The 21,879-nt window shown below is 34.2% G+C and overlaps 1 protein-coding gene across 1 annotated transcript in view; it reads right to left on the bottom strand.

Annotated features, from left to right (window-relative positions):
* Positions 1–3,179: 3,179 nt before the first annotated feature.
* The window catches only part of LOC117784995 (zinc finger protein 2), an 88,122-nt gene continuing 69,422 nt past the window's right edge, over positions 3,180–21,879 (bottom strand). Inside the window, exons 5-11 of the mRNA XM_034622904.1 lie at positions 13,199–14,704; positions 12,148–12,344; positions 11,605–12,117; positions 11,387–11,533; positions 7,360–9,317; positions 5,925–7,323; positions 3,180–3,938 (exon numbers count right to left, since the gene is read on the bottom strand). Coding sequence (XP_034478795.1) covers positions 3,219–3,938; positions 5,925–7,323; positions 7,360–9,317; positions 11,387–11,533; positions 11,605–12,117; positions 12,148–12,344; positions 13,199–14,704 — 6,440 coding nt within the window. The 3' untranslated portion in view covers positions 3,180–3,218. The remainder of the gene's footprint in view (positions 3,939–5,924; positions 7,324–7,359; positions 9,318–11,386; positions 11,534–11,604; positions 12,118–12,147; positions 12,345–13,198; positions 14,705–21,879) is intronic.

Below are 21,879 nucleotides of genomic sequence, written 5' to 3'. Positions count from 1 at the left end.
CAGCATTCGCTAAACGAACGTATTGTTATCATTATTAAGTTTAACATGAACTCTATCATCATAGACTCATCTTAGATCTTCATGATATTGTTTTATATAAATTGTAATTTTTGTTAAGATTATTGCTACATTTATATTTTGAATAGTTAGGAACAATTCCGTATAATTTATAATTATTACTAAATTAGAATTCTCCATTTCATCAATTTACTTTTACGAAATTTGTCGTATGTATATATTAAGTATAATGAAATGTCATGCTTTCAATTTCTTTAAAATAGGAACTTTCAAGTTTTCATAGTATGATTAAATATAAGTATATGTATATATATATATATATATAAATATATATATATATATATGGCGTTCATGTAAACGACGCATATATTCTAAAAGTTTTATATTCTTAAATGTTCTCGTAGCTCCTCCTATATCATCATTATATGGTTATGTCAGATTTCATCAGTTTCAGAGCCATAATCTGAATTAAGAGAGATTAAAGTAAGACAATAGTTCGAAATATATTATAAATTTAAGGTACTCACAGGCGATTAAAACTCGCGGTTAACCAGAGAAATAAACTCCAATTTATTTGCCACCTAAAACTATTAAAGCAATTGTTAATATATAACTTTCAATAGCAACAAAAATATAGTTTGGGTATGGGTAGTTTAAAGAATGTAAAACACTCTAAATTAATTAAAATCACTGAATTTTATATAAATTAAAAATAATAAATTAAGTTGCTGCAAAACAAAAAAAAAAAAACATTGACTATCGTGATTATAAAATACGGCAACTCATACGAATTCGGAATATTTTGTTTAGGAATAACAAAAACAAGGTACAAAAACCAAAGAATGAAACTTGAAGGACCGTAAGTTATAAATTCAATTTGGAAAAATACTCAGAGTTAGAACATTAAAAAAAACAAAAAGAATTCCACATTTATAGTAGAACCCTCCTTGATTCTAGATATTTTTTAACAAATGGCTTAACAAAATGTTATGCCTTTTTGCTAGTTAATTTTTTAGATTGATTCTGAAACTTGGCTAAAATTTAAAACAGTAGTAGAAAAAAGTTTAAAAGCGAAATCAAAAATAATCCAAATTTTAATTTGTTAATTTTCATTTCCATATAAAATACTTCCTAAAGTTGTTTTACTAACTTTCAAATTTTGGTATTCACAGTAGTATTTTTCAATATTCGTATAGGGAATCATAAAATATACAAACAATCATCATGTATTTATAATAAATACATAATATATTAATTATTATTATTGGTTCCAAAAGATATATCTAATCATTTTATAATTTTGCAGAGTAATGAATTCCTTGTTTATATGTAAAGGAACAAGAATATCAAATATCACCCTTTAAGCGAGACAAAAAATGTCATAATTTAAACATAGCCGGTGTACATATTAGTCAAATAATGACAATAAAAGATAAAACCCAAAGCTAAAAAATAAATACTTGAAGTTTAGTAAAATAAACTGTTTATTTTTGTACATGTTTTTAAAAAATTAATACAAATTGAATTGTAATTTAATAATTAGTGATTAAATAATACTCAAATAAAACAATGTTCTGTTTTGAGGTATGTAACATACTATATAAATTTTCGATCAATGCTTATAAGTTCTGTGTACACGTATGTATAGTTGTAGCACAATTCAATATACCAGATTAATTCATTAATGATTTCAAAAAATTCGTAAAACATTACAGCTAGACACAATGTAACAAGCTAATGCACGGACGGACGGACGGACGGACGGACGGACGTAGATTAGTTTTTTTCGGATACCATTTTGGAATGTACTTATCATACTCTTTTATAAACTTGAGAGTAACTTTTTTTTTTTTTAATATATGTAGGTAACGATAGTACAATTAGTATAATCAAGAGTCATTAAAAAACTTTTATCTTTAAATATTGTCTTTTTATCAATTACATACTGGTTTTTGTATAACATACATTTTATATCATATGATATATATTTTTTTTTAGTAATGATGTACGTGTATGCATAAAATATATAATAATCTATGATATGATTGCTATGAAGTCATGAAGCGCAATGTCTATTGAAATAAAATCTATAAATGTATCAAAAAATAGTACATTCATCGTACTAACTCCTATATACATACATATACATGTACATATGGAATTGAAATATAATTCAATATAGTTTTCAGCAGTTGCACGTCTAAAGATTTTAATAAATACATACATATTTACAAATCAAGGCTGCAAACTCGATGAGAAAGGATTTATTCCCGAATCGGTTCCATCAATTTTGTTATCAACCAAATTGAAAAGTTTGAGTATTCAATTAAAATCGGAGTAATTTGAAAATTATTTTAGTTTAAATCGAATCAAAACTGTTTTTGTTTATTTTTTTGGTTTTGAAGAAATAACCCAATTGTATTTCGTCTTAAACGAATTTTTCTTTAATTTGTAGTATTGTGGATTGCAAACATAAAAAATAGTCATTATCGAACCGCTCTGCTGAGTTTAGGATAGGTTTTCGGATTGTTAATCGTCTTGCAGCCTTGATGTATGTAAAAATTAATGTCCATGAGTTGAATTACATTTTGAATGTTGAGTGTTAATAAAAAGATTTTAATTCCATTGCTCTGCATTATGTAAGACACACTCTTATTTGAAGGGGAATTCTACTTAATATGCATATGCATATGTTTTAAATTAAATTAAATAATAATAAATTGCGAGGCATAATGGGAACTATTACTAACTTTTGTATTATGTATTTTGTATTTAGTGTATAAATACAATTATTTATTATTTATTGTTTAAAACAACATTTTGTTTAGTCTTTGACAATCGTTTTGCGAATATTATATGTGCTTACAACGAACTGATATTAAATATATATATATATATAAGTATATATAAATATATATATGCAATTGACGAATTGAAATTCAAAAATTAAATCTATATTTGTGTTCTAGTTCTATGTCATCCTTGAAATTCAAATAATGTGAGCATAATACAATAATCATATGATCTACGACATCTACTATACGTATAAACTTATCGATAATCAATGAAATTATAGTGGTAATTTTAAAATTATTTATGTATTCACATCAATTAAAATCAATTAAATAAAATATAATAATAATAATAATAATAAATGCTAATGCCGAATGCCAGGTCCATCTTATGTTTAACAACCAAAATTACAGATACAGATACAGCATTTTCAAAATAGGTCCGCAAATCTTACCGGTGATGTGATTGCGGTTAAATAACTGTTGCATGATGTCTCGATTCCCAGTTGAATTATTTGTTTGATTGCCAACCTCGTTCATGTCATCGTCATCGTCATCGTCATCGTCATCGTGATCGCGATCGGTGGCCTTTACATCGGTCCTTACAGTGCCTGTCATGGTCTCCATAGTCGTCGAGGTTGTCTCCGATGGCAGATCAAAAGTGTTGGATGGCTTCTCAATGGCATTGGTGACGTTGGAGACAACATGCTGTAGGAGCAATGCCTTGGAGAGGCTGTAGAATCGCTTCTCCCTGTCCGAATCATTGTCATTGTCGCTCTGGTTATACAACTCGCTGGTTTGCTCAATAAGTTCCTTCATCTTGCAAATGTGCTCCACACTGAACGCATGCTTCTGCATATTCACCTGCGGAATCTGGCATAGTTGACAATACTGCAACTGTTGATCCGTTTCCGTTTCAATTAAAGAGCCGGAAGCGGAAACGGAACCTGTCATCGCCTCTTGGATCAGTGGAAGGGATTTCATATTTATGCTATTGCAGTTACTGTTACTGTTACCGGCTTCCTTGCCGCTCGATCCATCAAAACTGTTGTTGTCATCCGAAATGTGGGCGTATTGGCGCTGATTACGAGATTTCTTATCTTTGGCCCGTGAGTTTTGAAACCAAACCTAAAATGCGAAAGAAAATGTTAAAGCATTAATGGGAATTTATTCAATCTAGTTAAGTCTTTACCCATCTAAATGTAACTTTTTACTTCTGATCAAACTATACAATTTTCAATTAAAACTTAGATCTTAGAAGGAAGGAAAAGATCTTTGTATGATATACATTGGCAGTCAAGGGCGTAGGCAGCTTTGTGCGTAGGGGGAGGGCCAAAAAAAAATGTTCTCATTGTATATCCACACACCAAGAATCTCTAGAGATTTTTTAAAGAAATGATTTTAAGAATAGCCCTTTAAAAATTTCGGAGCTTACAAAATGTCAGTAATTTGTATATTTTTGATATATATTATGTATTTCCGAACTCCCTGAAGTCGACTGCCATAAAATTATTTCAAATTTCAACTTAATAAAATAAAATAATTTAATTGAATGCAAAATATTTTAAGTTTTACCAAATCTACACAATTTTTTTTATGAAATTTCTTAGAATTGGTTTTAGCTTGGCTTAAGGAATATAAAAACTTTTAGATTTCTTTTAGAGATTTGTATGAAGCACGTGAATATTCGTACTAGCAATACAACCTCGTGATTATATTAGTAGTCGATAAGTTTTTGCAAAACTATATAAGTTAATACTTTTTTGGAGAGTAGTTTTATGTGCGCACTCTACATACAAAATTTTTAAAGAGCATTCAGGCATGTTCTACAAATTTTCTATAAAAAAGCATAGAAAAATCAATATTCTATGCCCCAAAATTATAGAAAATAATAAAATTGATTTTCAAATAAAATAAAAACGCCTATCAGGTGTGTTCTACAATTTTATAAGAGCGATAAATCAACCGAAAAGCAATTGTTGGTATTCCTGAAAAAAAGAAACCGTTGCTTTCAATTGTCAAAAAAAAATTTGAGAGACTTGACAAAATTAAATATTTATTAAATTTATCAAAATATCTTTAAATTGAATAAGAATTCAAAAAAAAATATGTACAATATTATTAAATCTCCGACATTTTAGGAATACCAACATTTCATACGATTGTTTTCAAAAACAACAAGACTTCTGGAACACAACTGTGTAGCAAATTAAAAATAATTTTTTTTACCAAGTACTTCAATAAATAAAAATGTTGTTAATATTTCCCCCCTGCACCCCAATGCCTACGCCCTTTATTGCAGTTTTCAAGCAAACGGACAGATTAATTGATTCTATTTAATTCAGACAATGTAGGGGGGAAATTAAAATGATTTTGAAAACTTAATTCATTTCATCAAGACTAGTTCAAATATAAAATTCGCATATAATTGCATTCAGATAAATCTTTACAAAACTCAAAAATTAAAAAATGATATGATAGCAATTTGTTAATTAACCGAAAAAAAAAAAAAAAATAATAATAATTTTTGTATTTCAGAATTGTTGATAATTGTTAATGTACCTATTAATTGTGTTTACAACATTACCTGTATATCATTCACTCTCTATGATGTGTGCACCAGGCCTTATCTAATCATTTTAATTCCGATACATTGTTAGTCCTTTGTATCAAATCACCAAATCGGGAATCGTTGTTTTGTTTTAATTTAACAAATTACTTGACTTGATTGCACTGACAGTGCTATCGTATATCGTCTATCGTCATTGCCTTTTACTTAAGTTTAATTCCAGATACAATTTTTACTAAATCAAGCAAAAATAAAATTGAAATGATAATTAAATAAGTATAAGAAATATATAATTATAAACAATATTATAAAAAACATACTCGTAAAAAAGAAAAAGATATGAAAAGGGGTGTAATAGTAGACACAATCCTACTGACAGAAAAGGACGGATGAACGAACGGACAGCAATAAATCGTGTTGGCATTTCATGCAGATGTGGGAAAAATTATATAGACTAGACAAGATTACATACAATTACCCATTTTTAATTGGTACAGGGAATATGAGTATTCATATACCAAAGAGAAAAAATGACTTAGTCTTACCTGGACGACACGTTTCTTAAGATTAACTTTCTTGGAAATCTCCTCAAGCATTTTTCGACTGGGATTTGATTCATTTTGATAGCACTCATACAGGAAATTCAATTGCTCTGGAAGAATTGTAGTCCTCAGGCGTTTATTTTGCTTGGATGGAGCACACAGTTGAACTGAGGAGGAGTCGGAAGGTAAAGAGTCATTCGCATTGACATTGACATTGATATTAACAGCCGATGAGAGGGCTGCATTTTCGATAATTTTCAGTTTTGGACTGACACTGGGATTGGGATTGGGATTGTCATTGTCAGTGTCATTGAACGTTAGCATTTGCGAATTATTTTCAATCATGGTGGCATCGAGGAAGTCTTCAAGATTTTGAAAATACTGTGATTTCGTATCCGTATCAGTGGAGTTTGAGTTTCGAACCCTTTCGCTACTCCGTTGAAGTCCATTGTGCTTATTGCCATTATTTGGATTATCGGTTCGGAGTTGTTTTAAGCAATCGGTGCGATCTGTTTGATTATCGTTATCGTTATCGTTATCGATATCATTTTTTGTTGACTGTCTCATCAAATCATAGTGTTTTCCCTCAGTTAGGCTAAAGTTAGCATTGATATGATTGTTATTTAGTTTTTCATATGATGAATCATCGATGTCATTAGGTACTGTAGTTGTAGTTGTAATCGGACCAAGTCCATTTTGTGAGCTCTTATCGTTATCGCTCTCCCCTCCATTCATCTGTATCGGTATCTGTATCTGTATCTGTGACTTTGTATTGTAATAAAGAATATCCTGTTCGAGTTTGTGATCCTGCTGCTGATCCTGTTGATCCTGTTTTAATTGCCCTCGCCTGCCGATATCATTTGTCATTTCATCCGTCGTCACGTTCGGCTGCTGTGACGACGGCATCGATCCTGTGCCATCAGCTGTTATTTGGGGCGAGGCAACTAACTGAAAAAACTTTTTCGACTCATTTAATTGATAATATTGCAAAAGGAACTCAATTGTTGGCTTTTTACTCGAGCTAAAAGATGATTGTTCCTGTTTCGCGGATGATTCCTCATTATTTTTGCGATAATATTGTAGTAAAAAATCATAGCTATTGATTTTCTTAAGCTCACTTTGCTGATAGAAATTGCTTAAAAATTCCAGCTCAAGATTTGTATCGCTTGTTCCTAGTTGTTGTTGCTGTTGTATGAACTGTTGCTTCGTTTCAGTATTTGTCTCATGTTGCAAAAAGTATTGGTATAGGAACTCGTAGCTCTTCCCATGTGAAGCTGTTGCTGTTGCATTTGTTGCTCCTGTTTCTGTTGCCTCAAACTCCCCAATAGACGCTGCCTCCTCGGCAATAGATGAGCTCTCCGAATACTTCCTTTTCTTCGCTGGCGGTGCTTGTGATTCCGTCAGATGTTGTTGCTGTTGTTCTTGCTGTTTTTGCTGCTGTTGTTGCTGCTGTTGTTGTTGGGCTGCTTGTTGCAGACTTTGCAAAATGCTGCCAAAGGGTCCGTAGGATGCGTCGACCGACGACTGATTCGACTGCTGACTAAAGAGTGCCGGATTCATGAGATGCATCAATTGATGCTCCCGCAACAATTCCAAGTGATTAAACTGCAAATCGCACTTATCACACTCAAACTTTGGCATCCGCTGCTGATCGAGACTGTTGCTGCGCTCCCGTTGCGGCGGAGTCGGAGTTGTTGACGGACTAAAGTCCGTTAAGGACGATGATTTACTAAACAAATGCTGCGGCGAGGGCGATGAAACGAAGTGAGAATGCGAGTGGGAGTGCGAGTGCGAGTGGGAATGCGAGTGGGAATGAGCTGCTGCAGCGGCAGCAGCAACAGCAACAGCAGCTGCCACATTTTGAGGCACAACACCAACACCAGCTCCCACACCAACTCCGACTACTGCTGTATGGTGTATGTCCATGGATGAATTTGAATCCTCTGAACTAAGATTTTGTGCGATTTGTGCAGCCGCTATTTGGGCTTTAGCTGACTTCTTGTTATTCTCCTCCTTGAAGCAATGATTCTTCTGATGCCGTATCAATTCATAATAACGCTGAAAGACCAGGCTACACTTTTTACAGGCGTAGTTTATGTTTTGCTTCTTGGTTTCCTCGCTTTCATATAGCGAATTATTTGGCTGATTTTCATAGATTTTGCGTTGCTTTTGTCGGGCATTCTGGAACCAAACAACAATCACACGTGGCGACAGCAACAACAGTTTGCTCAAATACTCCAAGTCACTGTCTTTTGGGTACGAATTGTTTTCGAAAAACTCCTGTAGCACTTTTATCTGATAATCCGTGAAACGTGTTCGATTTGCCCGTTTTCCTCCCGATGTCGATGACGATGAATTTGATGAATTCGATGAGTTGCTTTCAAGCTGTGCACATGCCAATACCGATGCCGATGCCGATGCCGATGCTGATGCTGATGCCGATACCAATCCCGATACCGTTCCGGATAGCTTCTCAAATGATTTACCAGCGATTTGCAATTTCTTTGGCGGTCCCATATTGCTGCCCATATTTTCCAGCTGCTGACTTAGCAAATCGTTCATACTGCTATAAAGATTTCCCGCCGCAATGCTATTCGGAGTCTGAGGACGGGAAAGTACATCGGAGCTACCACTTTCCGATTTTGTCTCAAAACAATTAACTTGATGCTGTTGTTGTTGCTGTTGCAGCTGTTGCTGTTGTTGCTGGTTGTGATAGTGATGAAATGTTGTTGACTGTTCATGCATAGTTTCCATATCCTGATGCGATGATCCAGATTCCAAGCCCATATCGCCTATACCCTGATTTTGCTTTAAAAATTGAAGTGAATGTTGTGTCTGTTGTTGTTGTTGTTGTTGCTGTTGTTGTTGTTGTTGCTGTTGTTGCTGTTGTTGCTTAGGTTCCTTCTTATGAAACACAAACTCCGTAGAGCCAACATTTTCGTCTTGTGGCTCCGTCTTTATTTGAACCTCCAGTGGTAATGGCAACCCTACCAAATCCTCCTGCTCAGACTTTGTGCATATCATATTCGATTGTGTTCGGAAATAGTCGGATATGCTGCTAGTGGAATTTGTTAATGCTAAACGCGATACAGATTCAGATCCAGATCCAGCTGATATCGATGTGGATGTCGTTGTCAAAGTGTCCACAGCTGTATGATTCCGATCATGTGTAGATCCCGTTCCCGTTCCAGATTCCGTTCCTGTTCCTGTTCCAGTTGTTGTTGTTGTTTGGGTGGTGGGTGTAGTATCGCTTAAAGAAGTAACTCTGGCTTGACCAGTGCGCTCGTACTCCTCCAAGTTAAGTGTCGTTGAAGGCGGATTATTAAAGTTGTATGGCGAATCCTTATTCCGTTGACGTTCCTTAAACAGTGTATTGCGAAACCAATGCTTGACAACCTAAAAAAAACCACAAAATTATTCGTTTGACAATAGTATCTCGAAAATAAATTAATTTAAAATTAAAATTTTATCTTCAATAATTTGTATAATTAATTTCAGCCTCCTAGGACTTATGGTTTGGTCTGTGTGATGATCAGTCAGTGAGTCAAGACAAAGAGTTTTATGCATAAAGATAGGTCTATCACTCCTAGCATTATAATTTAAATCTCATATTGTTAAATATACAAATTTGTTTATCAGTTGGTGCCTAATACTCTAATCGAAATGAATAACTAACTGTTAAGCCTGTAAAAAGATTTTTACTAAATTGTGTATCCATGTTATTTTTTCTAATTAGTACATTTTCTTAGACCGTAACCTTTGAATAAAGTTTTGATAAAAAAGGGACGCCACCTAAAGCAAAATTGGAAACATTTAGATATGCTGATAATAAGGTATCACTTCGTAACCCGTCTATTTATCGATTCTGAGTATAATTAAATACTTGCACCTGTATATCTTAAATATTTTTGACTAAAATAAATGTATCTTGTTGATAAAACTCCTTTTATTGACTATATAGTATGACTTAATGTTAAATTCAAAATTTTACCCCAACCTTGTCATATAAATATTGTACTAACCGTGAAAATAATCAATGCTGCTGAACTGAGCCTCACAGAACCGGTTCGTTTCGGGTCTTAAAGCAGCGTGAACCGGATTATGAACCGAACCCGTGATATTATTTACCCAGCGAACCCGAACCTGAACCAATAATAAATGGTTCGGTGCAAAAAAAAATGTTTTTAATATTACTCAAGTATTTGAGACTTCAGATAAAGATAAGTCATATATAATAAAATCTTTTAATAAATTTAAATTGTTATAAAAATCCCACAAAAAAAACCTCTACACAAGGTAAAAGTCTAGTGACGACAGCAATTTCTAGCCCCAAAATTTTCTGATATCCAATTTTGTGACGAACGAAATTCAGTTTAATCTAAAAATTTTAAATAAAAATATAAATTAATAAAAAAAATACCAAAAAATGGCATTGTGCACTGTGAGTAAAAAGGGTGAGCTTCTTTGTACATAAAAATTACTTTTTGCGCAGTCCCGAATGCCAATTTTCGCTTTTTTTTTATTAAAAAGCCCCCAAACACATCTTTCCAATGGTATATAGAACATATATGTAGCTTCTATGGTTTGGAAACTGTTGAGGGATCAATTTTACCGGGATTTAGCGTTTTCCCGCTAAACTAGCGGTTTTTTCAAAAAGTCGTAGAACAAACATTTCTAGATTTTCGAAAAGGAATAAATCCCCATCATTACATTTAAGCTTCTGTAGCGCTGTGATACAAACAGACAAACTGACAAACAAAGAAACTAACTTTTCATTTCATTTTGAGAAGTCCACTAAAATTTTCAAATTTATTTATCTTTTGAACCAGTTATCGGATTTGAGTGATTGAGGTATCAATTGAAGAATCAATCAATGAAGTAGAATTTTTAAAAAATACAAAATTTTACCAAAAGGCCCCAACAGCCCCATTAGCTGCAATCATTTAAATTTTTTCCCTCCCACTTACACCCCCGTATCTCATGACCCAGGTTGGTTATAAAAATTTTTAGTATGCCACTTTATAAGTTAGGACTAAACCTTTCAATCGGTAGAAAACTCGATCTGATCGGACAGTCGTAGCCAATTTTCCAACTTAGCTGTATATATTGTTAGTCGCCTTTTGCACCCTTCGTGATGCTTTCGTCACTAACGCGAACTGCCGTCCGCAGTGAAAATTACTTTTTTTAATTCAAAATTTAACTGGTTTAAAAAGTCAAGAAAATAAAAATATTTTTGTTGCATATAATTGAACCGAGGTTCGAACCCAAAGCTTGGGTTCAGGTAGTACATAAACCGTTTCGCGAACCAAACATAAATCTTGCTCTGTGGTTTGAACCGTCAAACCGAACCCTTAACAAAATTTGTGTGGTTTGCAGCCTTGATAATAATATAATTAATTATTTCTCCTTTGTTCTCAAAACAATTAATTGCGATACTGTATATTGGGAATGTTTTGTAGACGTACCTTCATTGGAAGATTTGCTTTTTGCGACATTTCCATAATACTTTCTTCGCTTGGAGAGTTGTTGATATCGAAATGTGCTCGAAGAATCTTGAGCTGATCGTCTGTGATGCGGGTGCGGGCCCTTTTCTGATTGTTGCTAAGTTGTTGCTGGAAATGTTAATGGGAATAGGAATGGAAATAGAAATAAGAAAAAAAGTTGGGATGGATGTCGGACTTACCTGATTATTATTACTGACTGTGACTGTATTTGACTGTGAAAGGATACTCATGTTGGGCCCATCGCCAGTTCCTGTTCCTGTGCCTGTGCCAGTTCCAGTGGCTCCAGAATCCACCAGGCAGGCGGAGGAGTTGCCAGTCGAGCTGAGAGATGTGCCAATGCCATTGTTCTGAACACTTCCATCTGCTCCTGCCGAGCAGCCCCCAGTTGCATTAGCTCCGAATATCAAAGGAGGCGCCAAATTCATAAAATTTAGTGACATCAGATGATGGAATTGCATTAGATTGAGCATATCCACCGGATTAATGGGCATTCCCGATGTTGCTGCGGCGGCGCTTAATTGCTGTTGCATCTGTTGCAAGTTTTGTAGGCTCTGCAGACCCTGCAACGATTGCGGATTCATGCCTGCAAAAGGACCCAGCTGATGTTGTTGACTCTTTCCCAGCTGCAGTGCCAATTCTCCAGGAGACAGAGCCAACTGTCCATCTGCCTCAAACCCAACAGCATCCTGTTGCTGCTGGTGTTGTTGCTGCTGTTGCTGTTGTTGCTGCTGTTGCTGCTTCAGCAATGCTGCTGTCAGTGCGGCAAAATGTTGCTGCTGCTCTGTTGGTGGCGCCTCAAGCGGATTCGGCGATAGTAATGCAGAGATATCTTGCGACTCCGACTTGGAGGACTTTTCTGGTGGAAAGGGGGATCGCGATCGTTGGGAGCAACGCTTTACAGTCTCGTTCATTTTGACAACTGTAAGACATTGAAAACAGTTAAAATTCGACGAACATTTCTATTATCTTTTCAGTAATTAATTAAAATTTCTTATAATATAATTTAAGTGTTGCATTTAAAATTTTATTTTATTCTATTTAATTATACTTAAGTTTTTCGGGCACGGTCCATTTTCTCTATTTTAGAACTTCAAACTGCCATAACTTTGTGAAATCTTAACCGATTTTCTTCCGGAATGTCAATTTTATATTGTTTTGCCCTATATTTTAGTTCTGCATTAAAATTGGAAACTATAATAATTTTGCCTTCACTATCAATTATTTCCAAAGGTATGTCCATAACTTTGGCAAATCTTGACCGATTTCCTCCCGGAATGTCAATTTTATATTGCTTTGAGCTATATTTGAGTTCTGAATTAAAATTGAAAACTATAATATTTTTGCCTTCACTATCAATTTTTCCATGTCCATTTTCTCCATACTTTCACTTGGATACTATTTCAGAGCATCAAACTGTCCTAACTTTGTTAAATCTTGATCGATTTCCATTCAGAATGTTAATTTTATATTGTGCTGATCTATATTTTGATTCCGCATTAAAATTGGAAGCAATAATATTTTTGCCTTCACTATCAAATTTTCCATGGCTATTTTCTTCATACCTTCCCTTGGACACTATTTCAGAACATCAAACTGTCATAACTTTGTTAATTCTTAACCGATTTCCTTCGGGAATGTTTATTTTAAATTTTTTTGACCTTTAATTTGGTTTTGCATTACAATTGGAAAATGTTTTCCATACTTTTCCTTTTTATTAGCGGTTCATATTAAAAAATGACATTATCATCAACAAGAATAACTCTGTGGACTTACCTAGCTCACTTGGTCGCGTGGCACTAAAGTCAAATGGGGATGTAGGGATGGGAATGGGAATGGAGATGTCAGCTTGCAGTTTGTCTGTATTGTCATTATTGGAGCTGGAACTTGGCGATAGATCGCGCTCTCGCTCTCGATCTCGAGGACTTTCATCTCGATTCTGACACTCGGCGGCATGTGTCTGTTCCATGTGCTTCTGTAGGGCCTGAGTGCTACGGAAATTGCGCTGGCAAAGGGAGCATTTGGTGGCGTCTCGCATGCTGTGGTACAACATGTGTGTGGTGAGCTTCTCCTGCGTCTTGAATGCCAGCGAGCATTGCTTGCAGCGGTATTTGTAGACATGTCGCTCCGAGATCACGAGACTCATGTGCGTATCCTTAAAGTGCGATATCATCGCCGGCAATGTGGCAAAGGTCATTGAGCAGGCTAGACTGGCTGACTGACTGGCTAGACAAAGGTAATCGCTGTTCTGCACTGGATAATGCTGTGTCTGCTGGGCATGCTGAAGCAGCTGCTCCTCGTGCTTAAAGGATGCCTCACACAGCTGACAGGATATTCCCTGCATGACACCACCACCACCACCCCCAGAGGAACTTGTTGTTGTTGTTGCTGCTGCTGCTGTTGTTGTTGTTGTTGCTGCTGCTGCTGCTGCTGCTGCTGTTGCTGCTGTTGTTACTGCTGTTGTTACTGCTGTTGATGTTGTTATGGTGGAGGGATCCTCCTTTTTAGAGGATCGCCAGGCCTTTTGATCAACCAACTGTAGAAGCCTAGCCAAGCCATCTCGTGTTACGCTGTGAACGCTCATTAGATGTTCCTCCAGCAAGGACTTCTCATTATAGCCACTCTCCAGACACAATGGACACGACACACCAGATGATTCTGGCTGAGATTCATCATTACTTCGATTGCGTTCCAGAGCTTTGCTTCGATTCTCGATGGGATCTTCATTCTCATCCATCTGCTCACGCTTGATGTCAAATTGGCATTCTGCATTCTCTGGCTGTGATTGTGGTTCCCCATCCTCCTCCTCGGGTGTTGTGGGCGTGGCATTGCAACGCTGCACGGCCGCAAGAGCGGCAGCGGCAACAGCTGTCTGGAAAGCCTGCAAGGCAGCCGCATTTGTTGGTATACTGATGAAGTCTTCGCTCTCCGCTGTCGGATGCATTGCCTCCAAATGGAGAACTATTTCCTTTCTTGATTGCACAAAATATTCACAGAGATTACATTTGAATACCGTTGTTGTTGGCGTTGTCGTTCCACTCAAATCTCCAACTGTCGCCATCGGTGACATAATGTGCATATTCTGATTCGGATTCGGATTTGAGTTCTGTATCTGACTCTTGCCACCTGTTGTCGAGCAACTTGAGACAGAGGCTGGCGAAAATATGTTGCTCTCAGCTAACGGTATCCCCTGCCCACCGAATCCGGCTTCTATCCCGGATACTGATTGTGATCCTGATCCAGTTGTTGTTCCCAATTTTAGTCCAACATCAAGGACTGCGTCTGCAATTTAAATTGATATATTGCTTCAGTTATATATTATAACTTCCAAATAAAAACCTCTTTACGAAGTAAAAGTCTAGTGACAAAAGTCTTTTCATTAATTCATTGAAAAATTTTGTGAAATTTTAATATTTTCACTTTGATTTAATTTATTTGCTCTATGAGCTAGCGTTAAATACTGATTTAGTAGATTTAAAGTTTAAGAGCTTTAAAAAAAATTGTTTAAATATTCAATGAAAATATTATAAATTTATGCTTAAATTAAATATACTTTATATTTAAAACAAACATGACTTATTGAAACAAATTCTGTGAAAAATTCGAAAAAATTGCTTTTTTACTTTGTTTTTTTTTATTGCTTTTTTATTTTGTTTGCTTTTTAAGTGTTTTTTGTTTGTTTCATTTTATTGTTTTTTTTTTTAATTTTAAATTTTTTTTTAACTCTTTTATATTTAGTTTTCATTTTTATTCGTTTATTTTTTTAATTTTATTTTATTTTATTCCGGGCTCTTCTCCTTAGAATGGCGCAGAGTGGGATTCGAGCCCAGGCCTTCGAACTGGAAAAGTTCTGTCCTCAGCACGTCGGCAACTCTAGCCATTAAGCCACCGGACTTAACCAAAATATGTTTTCCTATTTTATACTAAATAAATGTTTATTATCAATAATTTTAATACGTTGTCTTTAAAAATATGACAGTAAATTCGAGTACGATTTTCTTAACTATATCGCATGTGATTTAAGCTTAAATTAAATTTGAATTTCTTAAATTTGAAGTGTTTTTATACCCTGAGCCCAAAAAAATGTGTTTGGCAGAATGTATGTAACAGGCAGAAGGGGGCGTGGCAGACCCCCAAAAGTATACATATTCTGGATCAGGCTCAAAAGCCGAGTCGATTGAGCCATGTCTGTCTGTCTGTCTGTCTGTCTGTCCGTCTGTCTGTATGTCTGCTTGAACGCGTCGATCTCAGAAATCATAAGAGCTAGAGACTTCTTGGTATGTAGGTTCCTGAATACCGGGCGCAGATCAAGTTTGTTTTTATTTTTGGATCGGATCACTATATCATATAGCTGACATAGGAACGATACATTTAAAATGAAGTCTTAGTATGAAAAAGTTTTTTGTTTTTTGAGATATCTTAATCAAACTGATAAAATATGCATTTAACTTGGTTTATATAGTTTGACATTAAAGTATGTTTTTAGATTAATAAAGGTTATATTATATTTAAATTTAATTGAATCTAACAAATAAAAAAATCAAATCCGGTTCTGATATGCAATTTTGTGCCGACCGATATTAAATGTACGACATAAAGATTCGGGACTTTAATGTATAGAATCGTTAGAGCCATTTTTGTTTTACTGTCAAAAATGTAAGCTAAAAAACTTTAGTTTATCTGTAAAATTTAAACTAATTATTTTCAAAAAAAAGTTTATAAATCAATTTAAGCGAGTTTAGCATATTTCCGCTTCATTGGCGATCTTTTTTCAGATAGTCGTAGAACAAAAATTTCTAAATTTACGATAACGAATAATTCCTCATCATCAAGTCAAGCTTTTCCAACGCTTTGATATAAACAGACAAGCAAACAAACAAACTTTTTCTTTTATTTTGGAAAGGGCATGAAAAATGTACTTCTCTTTTTATCTTGTTGTCGGAATGGAATGATCAAGGTATCATTCGACGCGTATTTTTTATAAGTATTTTTAAATTAAAAAAAAATTATCAAACGACTACAACGGCCTCATCAGCTGCAATCATTATATTTTGCCCGTCCCACTTACACCCCCTTATCACGTAAACGTAAATTAGCTAAAGTCTTACAATGCAAATTTTTTGGTAAAGACTATACCTTTCGTTTGTTTCGTTTTTTTCAATCCGACTGTCTTCTGCAGTGACTTATAAACAGGCAATGTCTTTTAAAACGTTATTTGGCTTCTAAATTACTCTACATTTAAATTATTTGTTGTATGTTTTGTTAAGTTTTAGTTTTTTTTCTTAAATGTTATATTTTAGTTAATATTTTAACTTGTAAATTCTTGAACCACTTTGAACTTACTTAATTATCATTAAAAATAAAAGATAATGCTTGTTGGCCCTCATCATCAAGGTATGTTAAAATTGGAAAAATCTGAATAAAAATTTAAATTGCTGATAGAGAAACAATCGACAAGTGTATTCAGACTAAAGTGCATCATAACACAAATGTGTTGTATAAAATGCTGACAAAAGTTATTCATAATTACAGAGTGAGAAACAGAGAAATAGAGAGAGAGAGAGAGAGAGAGAGAGAAAGAAAAAGAGAGCAAGGGCTTTTTGGCTAATCAATGTCTTTGATAATAGGAACAAGTACAACAAAAGCGAATCACAGATTCAGAGTTAGACTCAAACCATACCAAAGCAGACCAGATGAGGAACAAAGTAGTCAGAGGCTGAAACCGAAACCGCACCGTAACCGAAAGCAGAGTCCCTGGTATCAACAGTTCCTGGTACTCAACTCAAAGTAGTCTGTAACTCTGTCCCCGTGATTTCCTCGGTCCCTCTTGGTCTCTTGGTCTCTTGGTCTCTTGGTCTGTTGGTCCCTCTTGGTCTCTTAGCTCAGTCTGTCTTTGTAAATCAGGCTCGGTGTTGGCCTCAGCTGCGTTTCAGTTAATTGCAAGGCAAAGGGTGCAGCAGCAGTTGAATCGACCAAATGCGAATATATTTCAAATTCCATTACCAATTTCAAAGCAATTTCCATACAGGCTTGATTGCATCGAATTAAAAAGGTCCGACATAAAATGAAAATCAAGACTATAGACTACGGTCATCGTTCAGTCTATAGCGGGGGGAAATGAACTTGCTCAAGAGAAAGAGATCATGAGACAGAGAGAGAGAGAGAGAGAAGCGAAATTGATCCAACTAACCAAACTGATACGTGTGTATGTGGGTATTATTTTTGCTGTATCTCTTGTGGTTCTTTGGTTGTTGTTGTTGTTAGTGCAATAATCATGCGCAGCTGTTACCACTGAAGCGGTCACTGGGCACCACAAAGATGCGAACGAGCCACCACCGCCAACACCGCCAACACAATCCAAAAGAAACAAAAAAAATAAGAAAAGATGCAAAAAAAAAACACAGGCAAACAACTTTAGCTTCAACACCAACAGCAACAATAACAACAACCACAACAACAACAACAACATCAAAAACACCAGCATCAATAAAGCTAAGGAGCAGGAAAGAGAGAGGTTCGAAGAGAGGTGGAGAATCGCAGGGCACGCTCAGGGCTCAGGGGCTCACTTATGACTTCAGATGGGTATCGTCATTATGTAGCCCATTGTAGCCGGAGGAAGGAAGGAAGGAAGAAAGCAAGGAAGCAAGCAAGGAGCTTTTTAGTTCGATTCCTATTGTAATTTCCGAAAATAAAGCAAGTACATCTACACTGATAAAAACAAACAATATAAAAACTAAAAAATTTGGTCTAAAAAATGCGCCGAGAACATTAAATTCTTTAATCAATTGAAATAAGACAAAGTTATTTATATACTAATGTTGTTATGTTGTTTTATTGTGATATAAATACGTGTATATATAAATAATATTCTGACTTGATAAATTAAATGTTTAATGTTCTTATACTGTGTTTTTCCTTAGAAAGAGTGGGACGCGAATCCGCGCTTGCCTACACTGATAAGAAAAATGTTCTAGAATCAAGATTTTGGTCTCAGAACAAAGATTTTTGGTCTAAAAAATGAGTCGAGAACATAAAATTCTTAAATTAAGAGAACACATCTTGATTTTAAAAACATTTTAAATAAGACCAAGTTCTTATTTTAAGAATAAATGTTCTTAAAATTAAAAAATAAAATAAATAAAAATTATTTGGTTTTGAGTGGGATTCGAACCGCCGCCTACAGCTTCACGACTGAAGCGGCTCTCTAACCAGAGCGCCATGGTGCCATCATTTGTTTGATACGAAGTAGTACCTATTTATACTTTCCTAACAGTTTAAGATTTTTATTTTTATAATCTTTGTTTTAGTAGTTTAGTCTTAAAATAACCTTATTTTAAGAACAAAATATTTAAGATGAATGTTCTTGATTTTAGAAGTTGGTCTTTTTTTCAGTGTACGTGTAAACAATTGAGTCTCAACTATAAAGTGTAAGCGTGTAAATAATGTCAACAATGCCGACAATGTGAGAAAAGTGAGCTGGCGCACTGAAGGGAAAAAATGTATATAAAATTGTGAAATAAAAATCAATTATATTTAATTAAAGTTGGATAATTATCCAACTTAATTATTCATAATTATAATATTATAGAGCTCCTGAATGGAGCGTTATTAAATGGTTTGAAATTAGTTCGATTTGTCGAATGACAGAAGTGATCGAGATAGGTAAGTCCGTGACTATGAGTAATTTAGTTCGTTCATTTGATTTTTCTGTAAGCTTGTTTTGATGAAAATGTATGGAGTTATTGGAGATTTACGGTTTTTTTGCTTTCTGTGTCACCCCTGATTATAGTGCATTTAAAACACATTGTAGAGTGCAATAAGTATTTTAAGTACAGGATCAATCGACATAATTCCATAAGGCAGGCGACAGAAATATTTACTAAGAATACCAAAATTATTAAGAAATACATAACAATTTAGGATTTGTTTTCTTATATTAAGAACTTCGATTTTTTATATTAATGTTCTAAGGTTTCTTTTACGAACAAAACATTTAAGAGTAAGATTAAAACTATTGGCATCTTCTTGAGTTTAGCAACTTTAATATAAGGTCCATTTCGATTGTTTCGGCTTCATCAAGATATCGTAGAATCTATTTAATACTTTAAAGTTTTGTATGTGATAATTCATGATGATGCGAAGTACGAGTATTATTGATAATTAATTTGATTTATTAATAAACAAGTTGAAAAATAACTATTAAGTTCAATTTATATTTTAAAAATTAAAAATAATTATTAATTTCAATTTTTATTATAAAAATCAAAAATACAAACAATTTGTTAATTTCTATTATACAAATTGAAAGATACGAATTAAAAAAATTGAATGTAAATATCCTTTGAACCAAGTGGCGTATTTCCAAAATCTAGAAATATTTATGATGACTCAACACTTTTCATATGATACAATATTCTTACATTTTTTATAATAGAAATTGACAAATCATTTTTATTTTTGATTTTTGATATTTTTATTTTTTGATATAATTATTTTCATTCATAACAGTTCCTGTTATTAATCAATTTTTAGCTTCTAGTTTTTTATATTTTTATGTAACCTAGAAGTCGGTAAGACATTTTATTACATTAGTAGAGCTTTTATTGTGAAAAAATTAATGAATATTTTGGTACAAATGTTAAAGAAGGCGTTTCTCATAGAATTTTCAACTGGTTCTAGTGACGCAAAGATGACGTTAAGCTTGGATCGCTGGTAAAATCGGCACCTATTCAGAAAGGCCGCTTACCAACAAAATACACCATTATTAAATGGTATTTAGTTTTGGTATTTTGCTTAATTTTAGTATACATACTAGTGTATGTTTTAAGATTAAAATTATTAAATTATGACAATGTTTTATACTAAAAACAAGTTCAAGATTTTTGTGTACTAAAAGTAGTAAGTTTTTAATTCTTACAGACTTTAATTAAAATTAGAACGTACTTAAAGTATCCCCGAAAAATCTCATTTTAAGATTTCCGTACTTGCAAAAACTGAACTTGAAATAAGATTTTTGTTCTCAATTTTGGAAATTCCGATCTTAGACAGCTTTTGTGATCTTACGGATTTCTTGATTATTTTTCTGAGTATAGGAGGGCTTTTATAATATCTAGAAATTTCTATTTTGTAATTTAATTAATTGATTTAAATTTGATTTATTAATAATATTTAAGGAATGACTTAAAAATCTAAATTGGTCAGCGATTCTTTTTTAATTCAAGTTAGTTGAGTAGGCATCTTGGGACTAGGTAATCTTAACGCCCTGCCAAAAACCAATACGATCTTTAACACGACGGCAATAATTATTATTAAGGTATGTATATTCGATTAATTAGAAAAACTTAAAAGCTGTTAATTTAAATTAAGGCAATGTGAAATTTTTTCAATAGTTGAAGTAGGAATAAAATCAAGTTTCTTGTCAGAAGTGAAAAGAAAAATAAAATAAAGAGCGAAAGCGTCGATTATGCATATACAAATTCAAAGGCTTTGAATGTAAAAAGAATGAAGAGCAGAAGAAGATTGGCATGGATAATTATCATGAAGCATAAGTACTAGATACCCTGTTACCCTGTAGCAGGGGTGGGTGTAGATTCAGATTCAGTTGCAGCTTGTTGTGCCTGGTTAAGCTCTGCTACATTCAGTATTCAGTATTCAGTATTCAGTGGTCCCATCTGCCTGCGGTTCGAGCCCTGCACGACGCCGCATCTGATATGGGAATCTCACACTGTGGCCATGTATTTGCCGTGTAGGTTTGCCTTTAAAAGGCTGGGACTAAGACTGGGACACTGACTGAGACTGAGACTGAGACTGGTAGAGGCACTGAAACCGACGTAGAGCAAAGTGTGCACGTCACTAATTGCAAATTCGATGGATACATATAATCGTTTTTGCATTCTTAAGTAATTTGTAATAATTTCCTCAAGGGTCAGCGTCAGCGTATAAATCTCACAACGCATATAAATCGCACAAGGGCAACAGGAACGAACGACTGACTGACTGTGAGTGTGAGTGTGAGTGTCAGTGTGAATATAAGAATGAGTGCGAGTGTGAGTGTGAGTGTGAGTGCGAGTATGGGTATGAGATTGAGACCAGGATGAGGAAAAGAGCGAGGGCGATAATAATCGAAGAGCGCGGGCAAATGGAAATTGAACTAAAATCAGTGCTTAATGATGAGTTACGAACCAAACCGAACAGCAAACCGAACGAACCGTATTATACACGTATAGTACATACGCACATACAATGGAAATAAACAGATGGATATTCTTATATATGTATGTGTGTAAGTATGAATGCGTGCGCATACAGATCAGCAGAGACCGTACCGATTATAGTTTTTAAATTGCATTTTATAAAATTCAAATTATATGTTAATTTCGATAAAAAAAAAAATTTAAATGTACTCTTATTTTATACAAAAAATCAACAAAGAAAAGTTATTAATTAATATAAATTTT

This window comes from Drosophila innubila, chromosome 4, assembly GCF_004354385.1.
Source record: "Drosophila innubila isolate TH190305 chromosome 4, UK_Dinn_1.0, whole genome shotgun sequence".
NCBI classification, from domain to species: domain Eukaryota; kingdom Metazoa; phylum Arthropoda; class Insecta; order Diptera; family Drosophilidae; genus Drosophila; species Drosophila innubila.
The sequence above is the reverse complement of the archived record's forward strand: the minus strand, read 5'-3'. Positions and strand labels throughout refer to the sequence as shown.